Genomic DNA, 13,180 nt, shown 5'->3' with positions numbered 1-13,180 from the left:
CCTCCTTTTCAGCCCCTGAAGCCCAGAGAGAGACTGTGTTTGTGTGTGCCTCGTGTAACCAGACTTTGAGCAAGTGAGAAGAGGGCCCAGGGTCCAAGCGGGCGCCTGTCCCTGGGGCCAGCAGTAGACCCCGCTCTCCCCACCCTTAGCCCCATGTGGCATGTGCTGGGCAAATGTGGCCTGAATGCTAGGTAGGCTTCCCCTTCCTGCCCTCGCTGACTCCAGCCGGGTTCTGGAGCTGTTCTTTACTCCTGCGGGTGGCCAGTAGTGGTTGCTCTCAAACAAGGACTGGAGTGTTTGCCCTGCTCTGCTCTGGGCTGTTAGTGGACTCAGGGCTGGGCAGGGAATATAAGTTAGAGGGCAGCAGTGAGCCAGGCCTGGTCTCGCCTGGGATCAGGGTGTCCCTGCAGGCCTGGGAATTCTAGAAGCCTGGAGGTCAGAGATTGGGAAAAGAGATTCTTCCCCTGCTGGGTATTGGGCCAAGCCCTTGCCCTTTGAGAGCCTGCAGAAGGGCTTGCGCGTGTCCCAATTCTGTTCGAATGTCCCTTCAGGCATCAGGACCTCATCCTTTCCCCACCAGAGGGTGTGGCGAGGGCTATCAAGACCAAAAGTACTTCTAGAAACAAGGTTGAAGTTCCCAAATTCCCCCAGAGGAGGACATGTCTGGGAGGGCCTGGCAGAATCCTTCAGTGTTAAGCAGAGCAAAACGGGCACCCCAGCAGCTCAGAGGGCCTCAGCCCCACCTTGCAGGGACCTTGACTTACAGAATCTCAGCCCACATGTTATTCTGGTGTTTTCAGCTCTGCCGGGTAGATGCTGGGCACTCAGATCACTCCTGCTTCCCATGTTCAGAGCCTTGGGCACCCCTTCTCTGGCCTAGAGCTACGGTTCCCCTCCCTGGCCCCTTGTCCCATGGAGTGTGAGACCAGGAAGCAGAGCAGAGGTCCTGAAGCCCTCAACCTCTGGGGGCCTGAGAAGTGTAGGATCTCGCTGGGCTGGGTCTCAGATTCCAGGGCTGTTCTCCAGCAGGACAGCAGTTATGGGATAAGGCCACTTGGGGTCCCTATCCCCTCTCCAACAATTTCACGTTCACTCTGGGCTCTTAGGGGCACAGTGTCTCTCCCTAAGCCATGAGCAGGCTCGGGCACCCTTCCTTCCCCAGGAGCTTCCCTGCCTTTTTGAAGTATTTATTTATTTATTGCATGGTTCCCGGGAACATGTGGCACAAGGAATGGGATAAAGAGGATGGGGGCTTCTCCTACCCTAGGATGCTTCCCTGAACTCATGGGTTGCCTGGGACTCAGAACCCTGGGAGGCGGAGACGTTTCTATACCCTAAGCAGGGACACAAGGTGGCAGGTTGGGGAGACAAGGATCATCCTAGGCCAGCTTTCTCTCCATGCCAACCAGTCTAGGAGCCAGGGGACTTCTCCAGGCCAAGTGGGGGCAAGTCCCTGGGGAACCAGGCAGGCCTTGGTAGACCCCCTTTCTTGGGCTCCTTTGTCCTGTGGAGATATGAGAGTTAAGTGCTTGTGCTTTATTTACACTGGAGAGGAACTAAAAGGATGTCTGTGTATATGGAGAATTGTCAATAAAAAGGCCTCAAGCTTCCTATGTTTTCGTCCTGGTCCTTGCATGCCCCCTCTCCCTGAGGCTGGAGAGCCAGGTCCCCCCCAGCACTGGCTGAGTTTGCAGGCCTGGGCTGTGTCTGCAAGATGGGGCGGAGGGGCTGCGGAGGCTGAAGTTGGGGTGTGACCTGGGGTTGGGGGAGGAAAGCTGTGCCTTGCGCAGGAGGGGCTCAGCGAGATGCCTGTTGGATTGACTTGAGGCGGCGTCTTGTGACTGTGACCACATTGTGAGGGCTGGGGGTTGGGCTGGGGACCAGAACTTGGTAAATACTAAGCAATGCAGGCTTTAGAATGGAAAGATTTTAGCTAATCCCTCTGAGAAAGCAGAAAAGGATCAGCCCTGGGGGAGGCTGAGAACCAGCCGGAAACAGGATTGGCTGTGAGATGGGAAGTAGAAGCAGTTCTCTGGGAGCTGGGGTTTGGGGCGTGTTTACTGGGTGCCAGGCGCTGTGATACGTGCTTTACACACATTATTTCATTTAATCCTCAAGACAGCCCTAAGAGGTAGGCACTTTTTCTTCCCATTTTACAGGGGAGGAAATTGAGGCCCAGGGAAGTTGAGCAGTGGCTGCAAAAGGCTTGGCATGGCACTTTGCAGACCACACACAGCTGGACTTAAGCGGTGTCTTCAAGACCTTGGGCCTGAGGCAGTAAAGGCGGGTGGAGAGACTCTGCCTTGGAGTCGAGGTCAGGTTGCAGCCACATCCTCATGACCCCATGCGTGTGCAACTCAGACTGCGGTGCCTGAGGGGTCCTCACAGCACACTGAGGCCTCGGTCTGGTAACTTCCCCTAGGACGAGGGAACCCCAGCAGGGGGCCCCAAGAGACAGGGACGCAGCCAGAACCTTGTCCTAGCAGTTTTTACAGAAGAGCATGTTCACTTTAAAAAGTACCAAAGTGGCAAATAAAAGTACCAAAGCGACCTCAGTAGCCTGGTAGTCCAGAGGAACAGTAGAGATGCTGGAGGAGTGGAAAATAGGGCCTTTGAGCAAAAGGGGACAGCAGTGGTAGCACAGGCCCAGGAAGGCGGTTCTTCTCGTGGAGGGCGTGTGTCACAGTAGGTCAGCTGGAGGGATGCTCAGAGATAATCCAGTCCAGCCCCTCACTGTGGGAGCCACACCATACCCATTTGAAGATGCGGGTTCCCCACAGCAAGGGAGGATGGAACCAGAAGGGACTTCCCTTAGAGCAGGAGCAGCCTGCAGTAGCCAGAGAGCATCCCGGTGACAGTAGAGGCGGGGGCTGCGATGGACCGGCTCCACACTTGGCCCTGTTCTACCATTGGCTGCAGCCACACTGGAGTTGCTGCAGGGGCCTTGCCCCCAAGCCTTTCTGTGCTACTTTCCTCATCTGTAAAGTGGGTAGATAGTGATTTCTATCGCGTGTGGCTGCTGTGAGGATTTAATGAGATAGTCCACTCCAGGTGGGAAGCGAGGTGCCTGGCACATAGTAAATGCTCAATAAACACTAACTCGTTTCTCTCATTCTGGCCATCTTTAGGAATATCAAAACAACTCTGCCCTGCATGGCTTAGAACAGCAATTTTTTTTTAAACTAGAGAATAATCATAGATTATTTTCAGGAAAGAATGAAGCCAGAGTATAGTTTGAAAAAGCAGAGTCAATATTTTATGTTGGGAAAATGAAAACAATGTCTAATGGTGAAATACAGACTGTAGCACGAGTAGCTTTCAGGACATGGGATTCAGGGTGTGAGAAACATGGTTTTCATCATCTGGAGTCAGTGGCCTCATAGAAGGAAAGCCACCTCCTTGTCCCCTTGAGGTGCGTGCGAGGGCCTCAGAGCATGCCAGTGATGGACATCTTCAAAGTGCAGGTGCCACTGGGAAAATGGAGCCATGGAGGGTTTTACTAGGAGTAGATTGTGCCTTCCCGCTGCCTGGGGTCCACAGCCTGGAGAGGACCAAAGGTGGGATGGCCTGGAAAGCAGATTGTCCATTGTAGACTTGGATGCCTGGTTTAAAAGATGCTTTCCAGTTTGTTCTCAGGGACCCAGTGAGGGGACAGTAGCCAGGTCTGCGACAGCCCTGGGACCTGCTGGGCAGACCTGGATGGATGGCCAGCTCCCACAGCCTGGCTTGGGTTGAGGGTTCTGGCCATCTTTTCATGGGCTGCTAGTGGTGGGGAGCAGCCTCCAGTGAGCCTTGGCAGACCTTGAACTGGCCGTGGTTTGTGGGGTCTTCGGGATTTGAGGTCGTTGGTCACCTGGCTCTCAGAGCTGAAGCCAAATGAAGTGCCATTTTCATCCCTTTGTCTCCATGGAACCTTCGAGGCCCTGGCTCCAGCATCTATCCTGCAGCTGGTGGCTCTAAGATCATAATACCTACGTTTATTGAGCACTTGTACTGGGCAGTATGCTGAGTGTGTCATCTCATTTAAACCTCGTGACAGTCCCCAAAGCTAGGTTCTATTATTAACTCCATTTCACCGATGAGTAAGTGGAGGCCTAGGGAGGTTAAGTAACCTGCCCCAGGTCACACAGCTAGTAAGCCATGGAGCCGCAATGTGAGCTGTGCCACAGGTGCTTGTCGATGCCTCAGAGAAACTGGTCACCATAGCAGTCCTGGCTGTCACCTCCCTTCTGTTCTGCCTTGTTCCCACTAGCTCCAGGAGGTTCTGAGCCATTGAGCTAACAGGAGGGCCTGCCCACCACCAGCCCTAGTGAAGTGGGCTCAGCCTCCAGGGGAACAGAGGCAGCCTTGTGGCAGGAGCTCCCCCAGCTCCCAGCACCGCCCCATCTCCTTGGCTGGGTCTGTTTCAACACCCTAGAGTAGCACATTCCATTCTCTGGCACAGCTTGGGGCTGGAGGTTCTGGATTCCCCTGGCCCCAGCAGAGCCTGCTGTCTGGGCTGGGACACTGGGTCCCAGCCACACACATTCCAGCAGCAACCACCCCCCACGTTGGATTTCCCAAGGAGTGAACTTTAGCCAGAATTACAGCCGACTAAACAGTTGTGGGATGTGAGCTTCCTTTGTGGGACCCGAGAGGCTGGATGCTGATGGGGCTGAGAGAGGAGGAGGGGCGAAGGGGTGGGCTGCCCTGGGATTCGGGAGAAAAGCCGTGGTTCAAGGATGGCTCTTCTGCTGCTCTCAGGGCCCTTGGAGTGAGATCTGAGCAGGGTCCCCAAAAATCTTCCTGTGAGGCAGGGTAGCAGATGCGTGGCTGCTTGTACACAATCCTGCCCACCTGTCCTCGGCTTTGCCCCCTGCAGGCAGTAGTACAGGGGTTAAGAGCATGGGGTCAAATCCTAACCACACCAGTAAGTACAGCTGTATGTCCTTCAACGAGTTCATTAACCTTTCTGAACCTCAGTCTCCTCACCATTAAAATGGGCATAATAATAGTACCTACCTCAGGAGGCTTAAATTAAAATGCCAAAGTGCTTGAATATTTATATATTAATGGGCTTGATATATACTGAATGCTACTATGGTATTATATGTCTTCTCTCTTCTATTGCCCTACATACTACCTGGGGATGTATTTTCTGATGCAAAACCACAAATGTGAATTCTCTCCCTCTTCTGGAAGTAACAATTGTGACCTTTAGATAAGATGTTCCTGTCTTTTCCTTGCCTTCCTACCAGTAGCATTTCTTAGTTGATTAACAAATCAATTAGGAATTTAATAAGCACTTATTTTGTGCAGGCACTGTGCTAGGTCAAGGCCTTTGGTTAATAAAAATAGTAATTACAATTTAATGAGCATCTTCTAAATGCTGGGCATTGTTTCCAGGTATTTTTCATACATTTCCCTGCTTAACACTCAGCCACCCTGTGAAGTAGACATGATCACTCCATTTTCCAGCTAGGAAATGTCCCCAATGTCACATGGTCATTAAGTCACAGCATTGGAACCCAGAACTGGCCTCTTCTCGCCCGATCCTGAGTGTCATGGGCCTACCACAAATCCCTTCTGTTCTCTATCAGAACTCTCATTTTGTACCCAGCTGAAACACTTCCTCTGCTCCCTTGCAACTAGGACTGGCCATGTGACTTAGTTCTGGCTGGTGAGCGAGAAGTGGAAATCTACCAGGTGGGACTTGTTGGGAAATTACTGTTTTCCTGATCAAAAGAGCCAGAGGCAGCTGACGCGCCGCTTTTGCTCTTAGCCCTTTCCCGCCTTGCTCCCTGGAATGTGGCTGAGAAGTTGGGAGAAGGAGGCACCACCCCCTGGCAGAGCAGGAAGGCAGAATGAGCCTGGGACATGGACCTCCCACCTCCAGACCTCCTGAGGGGGGAAGTCCCGCTGTTTCTGGAGGTTTCTGCTCCACGCAGTCGGATGCCATCATTCACTGATGCGCAGCGCAGATGCTCGCTGGGCAACACCCGCCGCCTGTCTCAGGCTGGCCAGGAGACAGTGTTCTGTGACTGAACTGAATGCAGGGAGCGCTCAGGCCTTGCAGGGCCTCCCTGGTCTTTGGTCCCAGGGAAGAGACTGCCGGGGGCTCTGACGGCAGGTGCTGGGGACAGAGCCAAGGTGCAGAGCAGGGCCTGACTCCTTCGTGGCGGTCGGTGAGGAGCGCCTTGCTGGGGCCTCGCAGGATGGGCTAAGGGAGCCCCTCCCCGCCCGCTCCCTCTCATGGGCTGCCAGCACCTGACAGAGGTCAGTATTGTGCTCCGGCCAGAAGCAGCCTGAGTCCTGTGTATTCAGTGAAGAAATAATCCCTGGTCCTGGTTGACCCTAGAAGTGCCCGTAAATATTTGGTCAGGGTAGGAGGCTGGGAGACAAGGGGCGGTTTCAGGGAGCCAGGTGGGCTGGGCAGGCTTTGGGCGAGCGTGGGAGGCAGCGGCTTCCTCAGAGGTGAGGAGAAACAAGCAGGCCTCAGCCGCCCCTGACCTGTGTGGGGCACCTGACTGCCAGGGAGGTGATTTATGGGCAGGCTGTCAGACCACCTGTTAGCCCACACTGGCCCCTTGTTTCTCTGTGGCAGCGTGCTCCTCTGAGAGCTGCGGAAGCAAGCCAGGGTTTTCCTCACCTCAAGAGAACGTGGCTCCATTGTTTTGGAGGATCAGCAGACCTTGACTGGACTCGGCATCCCAGCTGTACCCCAGTTGGTGAGGAAAGCCTCCTGGGGGTCTCCCTAGCCCCCTGCTCTGGGTACGTCTGCCCTGTCCCTCAGCACCTGCTGACGGTCCCCTCAGGACTCTTTCCAGGCACCACCCCTCCCAAATTCTGGACGTGTTACTGACAGCAGCCTGTCGCCTCCGTTTCAAGCCTTCTCCCCTCGCTGCCCCGTCCAGCTCAAGGTAGCAGCCTCCATCTGCACTGAGCTCGCTGAAGAAGCCCCCCTGAGGCATTATAGCGGGTCCCCTCCCTGCATGCAGGACCAGGACCCTTCCAGCCTGAGGTAACCTCAGCCCCTCGCCCTCCTGCCTTAGCTGTTGGCTTATCCGGATGGAGGTTCTCAGCCCTGGCTGCACACCGCCCCAGTGGGCATCTAGAAACGCTGATTTTGGACCACCCTCCAGAGGTTCAGATTTAATTGATTTAGAGTAGAGCCCAGTATTTTGTAAAAGCTCCCTAGATGATTCGAAGGTGTATGTATTAAAATGCAGGTCTGGGGTGGGGCCTGAGCTTCTGTGGTCCTCACCAGCTCTGAGGTGATACTGATGCTCTGGTCCAGGGACCAGCTTGGAGTAGCACCTGTCCACACCGTCATCTCCTACACGTCCAGTGCCCAGGGGCGTTTGAGCTCTAGGGGTAGGAGTGACACGTTTAGGACTCTGGCTCTTCGGAGTAGTTCCCTGTGGCCCGGCCTTTTGGGGGCTCCTCAGAGCAGGCACTGCCCATGTCAGGGAGATGCTGCAGGACTGTGGGAGCCTTCTGATGGTGGGAGAAGGCTGGGGAACTTGGCGTCTCTGTCCTCCCTCTGAGACAAAAGGACAGTCATCTCCATTGCTGAGTTAGTCTCGTCGTGAGGATGAGAAGGGTGACCCCCTCTATGTGTTCTCGGGGGATCCTGTGAAAACATGGGAATTGCTCTTTTTAGGCATCCCAAGTATGTCTGTGTGGACAGTCCGTGGGTTACAAAAAGGCCTCTTTCGCGAAGTCCTTTCTGAACACCGCACCGAGGAACCAGCTGATAAAGAAATCACCTGGTTAAAACCAGTTTGTTTTCTTTGATTTAATTAAAAACTTAAAAAAAAAAATAGAAAACCAAACCCTACCTGCGTCAGTCTAGTATCTATGGCCTCGCCGCAGTAGCAGTCATCAGGATAAAAGGGACATGCGGAGGCTGAGGAGTGAGCGTCTGGGAGCGGGGCTGGGCTGGGCTTCTCTCCGGCCCAGCGGGAAGGGAAACGGGCAGAGACTGGGAAGTTGGGGAGGCGTGGCTGGAGGGCACTGTGACCCTTTGCTTTCGGGAGGGCTACAATGAGGACACGTGAAGGGGCCCTGGGGGCCAAGAACTGTCCCTCAAGTAGCTCAGCCTAATACTAAGACTTCCCTCTCCCAGGCGAGGCCCCACCGCCAACAGAGGGGAGCCGACACCACCGGCTATTCTGGAAACCACCTCCTCAGGCTGCTTAGAGCTCTGTCTTCTCTCTGCCTACTTTCTCCCAACTGAGAAACCTCTGCTCCTATGGGAGGAAACCTTCAAGGACCCCAGAACCCCTTGGTCAAGGACAGCCTGGCTCCATGTGCATCCCTTAGTGCTTGGGCTGGTAGCAGCTCTGCATGAACCACCCTCCGGCAGGGGCTGGGTCAGCCTGGGAGTAGGGGGAGGCCAGGTGGGCAGGAGGAGAGAGTGCGCCCCAGGGGCAGAGACAGAAGACAAGGCACAGCTGGCTGGGTGGGTCAGGGAGGAGTGCCCTTCAGTGGGGCTCCGCGGCCCCATAGAAGAAGGGGTAGTAGAGGGAGCAGGGGTAGGAGAACATGAACTTGACCGCGAACTTCATCTCCTTGTTCTTCTTGTCCCAGCGGTAGACGGCCATGAGCAGCAGCTGTCCGTCCACTTTGCGGCCCATGACCAGGAAGCTGCCGGCCAGGCTCTCCAGCTGCGGGCAGGGGCAGCCAGCGCCGTTCTTCATGTGCAGCACCAGCCTCTTGGTGTCCTTGCGCTTCAGGGGACCCGGCTTGAGCAGCTTCTTCTTTTTCTGGGCTCCAATCAGCTTCCGGTCCGCGTTCTCTATCTTGATCTCTCTGATGCGCATTTTGACCACTGTGTGTCGGGGTGGACAGAGGGATGGCCTGAGAACCGTCACGTTTGCTCAGGACGCTGGTGGCCCCATGCTTGGTGCTCTGCCTGAAGCTCCAGGCCTGGGGCTTGGGGAGATGGAGCTTCTGCGTGTACACGCTAATATTTATGAAGCTCCCATCATGTGCTGGACTTGCATGGGCATTATCATGTTTCATCCTTGAGGTATGGTGGGGAAATGAGGTTTGGAGAGGTGGTGATGTGCCTGAATTCTAGAGCCTGGGTTGAACTGAGGTCTGGCCTGTGCCTTTCCATGACACCAGGTGCAGGGTGGAGAGCTCTCCGTGGCGAGTGGAGCTGGGTGTGGGCTCCCCGGGGAAGGGAAATATTGGGGGTGGAGCTGACCAGTTGGAGGGAGGGTTTGGTGGAGGGGTGGTCCTTGTGACGGAGGAAGGCTGGATTTCATGATCTCTGGGGATGCTTCCAAACGGGATTTCTGGCTGCGTGTGTGTGTGTGTGTGTGTGTGTGTGTGTGTGTGTATGTTGCAGGGGGTGGTGTTTGGAGCAGGGGGTGGTGTTTGGAGCAGTGGTGGGTCTAAATGCTAGACAGCCGGCTCTGGGCGGGGTGCCCTTCTCTGTCGCATGTGCTGATTTCCATGGGTAAGCACTCCCACCGTGAGCCACTGAGTCACGGAGCGCAGGGTTGGGAAGCGCCGCATACAACCAGCTCTTGCTGAGCGAACCCACCGCTGTAATCTGTGTGCGACTGTGTAGTGTGGGTGGGAGTGTGGAGTGTGGTGCTGTGTGTTTTTGTGTGTGAGAGAATGTCTGTGGTGTGTGTAGGAGTGTGAGTGTGTGGGGTAGTGGAGGAGGTGGTTGAAGGCCAGAGAGCCTAATGGAGTTGGTGGCGGTCACTTAGGCCAGCGTCCTCCTTCTGCAGGCCTCTGGGTCCCCATCTCCGGGAGCAGCCAGGGAGAAGCCAGAGAATAACTTTGGCCGCCCAGGGAAGGACAGTGTTATAAAATCTCTTTCCTTCTCCCCCACCCCCTCTTTCTCTCTCGGACACGCACACACCTTGCAGTAGTAGTGTCCTCTTTCCAAACAGACTGATGACATCAAAGACCTGCTGCAGGAAGGATTTCATTGCTTTCTCTTTTTCATAGACAGAGGAGGCTAAGACACAAAAGGGGAGCCGACCTGGCCAAGACCACATGCTGGGCTGCGTGGTCCGCACAGGAGCCAAGTCCTGACTGCCCCAGGAATGGGGAGGCTCCAGGATGAAGCTGTGGGACGGGTGACCACAGCTCCCCTGGCCAGAGGTGCATCAGGTACTAGGCAGAGGTGCCCAGGGACGAGGGGGCTGCACTTCCATCCTGGAGCCCATCTCTCCCCTCTGCTGCCCCCATCCATATCTGGGCCAAGCCTTCTTCCCCTAAAGAGAATCCAGCCCTGGAGGCCCCTCTGTGGACAGTGTCAAGGGAGGGCTGCCGGAGCCCTGGCCAGGGATGGACCATGGCCTTGAGGGGCTTTTGAAGTCCCTGGGATGACCTGCAAAAAAGAGGTACATTTCTCTGGGGAGAGGGCAGTGGCCACGTGGGCTCTACACTCACCGAAGTCGCTGGAACACATCTGCTCCATGAGGCCATCAGCGCTGTGCTCCATCTCACACTGGGCGCAGATCTTGGTCACTGAAGAGAGAAGCAGGGGTGGGGAGAGGGGATCAGAGTCCATAGAGCCACTTAGGGTTCAGGCTCCCCCACTGACCAGCCACCTCCACCTGCCAAGCCTCCACTTCCTCATCAGGAAACAGGATGATGATAATGATAATGCTCACTGAGTGGCTGTGAAGTTCAAAAGGTCGTGAAGGGACAAAACTGACCAGGTGGACACGATTGCCCCATGACCCTGGCAGCTGTGACCATGATGTGCACTGTCTTTTTCTAAATTTTGTCTCATTTAGTCCTCAGCCTATGAAGTAGGTATCATTATTCCTCTTTTAAAGAAAAGGAAACCGAGGTCCAGAGTGGCTACCCAAGTCTACAAAGCTAGTGAGAACTGAGCTTAGAACTCAGGATTTGTGACTCCTAGATTAGTGCTAGGGTGGGAGTGTTTGCGGGGTCTTTCTAGGAACCCAGGCTCCAGACAGGTGGGTAAATGAGTGACGCCGGCAGGGCAGGGACCGAGGTAAACTGAGGACCACCCAGTTTAGCATTACCAGAACTTCCGATTTCTCAAGGGAAGCCAAAACTCTTTTCGTATGAAATATTCTCAGTTTTGTCTGTTGGCCACACAGATACCTCGGGCTGCCTCTGGTCCTACCTACCACACAGCACCTGACCTCGCTCTCTGTCTCTGCCTCCTGGTGGGCGCCCCATCACGGGGGAGAGAGGGGCCCAAAGCGGGTGAGAGTGGGAGGGCAGAGCCAGGTGGGAATCCAAGCCTGGGATTTCCCTGCTTTCCAGGCTGTTAATGTTCGGGCTCCAAGAAAACCAGAATAAAGGAGCCACGCTGGGATCCCTGCTGGGGACTATGCTGTCTCTGCTTGAGCTGGGTCTTTCTCCCCTGCTTCCTGGTCCCATTACTAACCTGAGAATAGGGGGTTTCTCTTCTCTCAACACTCTTTGGTCACAGGACCCCCACCCAGCCGCAACTCTCAGGTCCTGTGTGGGTGTGTAGGACTGGGGACTGCATGGGTGAGGTTAGCTTTGAGGGGTGGGTGGGGTGTGGTGGAGTCCAGTTGTTTCTGGGGGGCCGGGTCAAATGGAAAATGGGGGAGTGGTGCTGCCCCTTGGGAGAGTCCCAGAGCCAGGGGCTCCCTAGATTCTGGGTATTAGCCACCCAGGCAAAGCTGCCCTGCTTGGTGCCACTGTTTATTCTCCTGTCTGGTGCCCAGCCTGGGCTTACTCTGCCTGGAAGGAGTTTGGCAGACAGTGGGGGGAAGGGTGAGGGGGTGCACAGTGAAGGGGAGGCTGAGACCAGAGAGGAATTAGGGGTAATGGGATTGGGGGCGGTGGGTGGGAGGTGGCACTTAGGATCTCATAAATTTTGGGAACCTGGGATTGCTTCCTATCTTACAGATGAGGAAACCAAGGCTCAAAGTTGAGCAACTTGCCCAAGGGCTCCTTGTCAGGGGCCGAGCCTGGCAATCTGCTCACTTTTCTGCACTGAGCCTTACCCAAAGGTCTCCCAACCTGGGGGACTGGGGAAAGAGTGGGAGAATTTAGGGTTCCCAGGTACAGAAAATGGGGACAGGGTGGAAATCATAGCCCAGAGTGTGCTTAGCAATCCTGGGCATTTGTGGGCTGAGAGAGGTGATAAGGCATTTATTGGAGGCCTCAGGATGGGGGGATAGCATTGGGCTCCCCCAGGGATTCCAGAAGCTTGGGAAGGTGGGAGCTGCGAGGGAAGTGGGGGAGGTTTCAGGAACGGAGTTGGAATGGGGGAGAACCAGTGGGAATGTCCACAGCCGCAGGTGGGAAGGCTGGTAGGCTTCGGGGCGACATGCAGGGCTGAGCAAAGACGTGTGTGTGGCACCTCTGGGGGCTTGAAGAGCTGTGCTAAGGGGTTGCTAAGCGGCATCTATCCCGTCGGAGCGCGCGGGGCGCTGGGGGTTGGGGGTAGGGAGGCGGCGGCGGCGGCGGCAGCGCTACCTGGAGGCGCGGTGGCGGGCAAGTGCCCGAACTGCACAGCGATGCAGAGGTCGTTGTCCAGGGGGAACTTGTGGCAGTGCAGCATCTCGGGCCAGGGAAAGCCATAGGCCTCCATGAGCGGCGCACAGCCGGCGCGCACGGCCTCGCACAGCGAGCGGCAAGGGTAGATGGGCCGGTCGAGGCAGACGGGCGCGAAGAGCGAGCAGAGGAAGACCTGCGTGTCCGAGTGGCAGCGCTTGGCGAGCAGCGGCAGCCAGCTGCTCGCCTGCTGCTTCACCTCGGCCAGGCTCTCGTGCTCCAGCAGGTTGGGCAGCCGCATGCGCTTGTAGCCCACGGTGTGGCAGAGCGGCAGGTCGGCGGGGATGTCGAGGCACTGGGGCGGCTTGGAGTACGAGCGCCCGTGCAGCGGCTCGGTCTGCCAGCCGTAGTAGTCGTACTCTTCGCCGCGCCCCGGCGCTCCGTGCAGCGCCCCCAGCAGCAGCGCCAGCGCGGCCGCCCGCGCGCCCCCCGCCGCCGCCCGCATGGCTGCACAGGTCCCCGATGCTCCCCTGCCGCTGAGGTCGCCCAAGTGGGTGGCAGCCTCGTCCCGCGCCCGCGCGCACAGAGTGATCCTGGCGCCTCCCACCTTGAAGCTCCAGCCCTGGCCTCGCCGCGCGCCCCAGCCAATCTCCGGCCGCCCGGCCCCCGCCCCAAGGCGGGGAGGCAGGGTGGCGCCCCCCCTGCCCCTCCTGCCCCGGGGCCT

General features: G+C 56.3%; 2 protein-coding genes across 11 annotated transcripts in view; one reads left to right on the top strand and one right to left on the bottom strand.

The window, feature by feature from the left end:
• Window positions 1-13,180, top strand: part of ZFYVE27 (zinc finger FYVE-type containing 27) — a gene marked incomplete at its 5' end in the record, with an annotated part of 138,002 nt that overhangs the window by 20,458 nt on the left and 104,364 nt on the right. For 3 of the 10 annotated variants that reach the window (XM_082424111.1, XM_082424118.1, XM_082424109.1), the window contains one exon: window positions 13-1,613. The exons of the other annotated variants lie outside the window; for them this stretch is intronic. In XM_082424111.1, the coding sequence (XP_082280237.1) occupies window positions 13-77 (65 nt within the window). In that variant the 3' untranslated portion in view covers window positions 78-1,613. Of the gene's footprint in view, window positions 1-12; window positions 1,614-13,180 lie in introns of those variants that run through there. 10 annotated transcript variants of the gene reach the window in all.
• Window positions 7,763-13,084, bottom strand: SFRP5 (secreted frizzled related protein 5). Its single transcript, XM_082424134.1, has 3 exons — window positions 12,439-13,084; window positions 10,399-10,476; window positions 7,763-8,812 (listed from the first exon to the last, which is right to left on the bottom strand). The coding sequence occupies exons 1-3, from the start codon at window positions 12,959-12,961 to the stop codon at window positions 8,466-8,468; spliced, it is 948 nt and encodes a 315-aa protein (XP_082280260.1). The 5' UTR covers window positions 12,962-13,084; the 3' UTR covers window positions 7,763-8,465.

The sequence above is a fragment of the Balaenoptera physalus genome (genome assembly GCF_965194825.1).
Source record: "Balaenoptera physalus genome assembly, chromosome: 14".
NCBI lineage: Eukaryota > Metazoa > Chordata > Mammalia > Artiodactyla > Balaenopteridae > Balaenoptera > Balaenoptera physalus.
This window is presented reverse-complemented; position numbering and strand designations above follow the sequence as displayed.

Excerpts from the sequence above, each read along its gene's own strand:
- SFRP5 (XM_082424134.1), bottom strand. The coding sequence starts at position 12,961 with ATGCGGGCGGCGGCGGGGGGCGCGCGGGCGGCCGCGCTGGCGCTGCTG. Across the intron at positions 10,477-12,438 it reads GCCCGCCACCGCGCCTCCAG|TGACCAAGATCTGCGCCCAG; the intron begins GTAGCGCTGCCG and ends TTCTCTCTTCAG. Across the intron at positions 8,813-10,398 it reads GATGTGTTCCAGCGACTTCG|TGGTCAAAATGCGCATCAGA; the intron begins GTGAGTGTAGAG and ends CCCGACACACAG.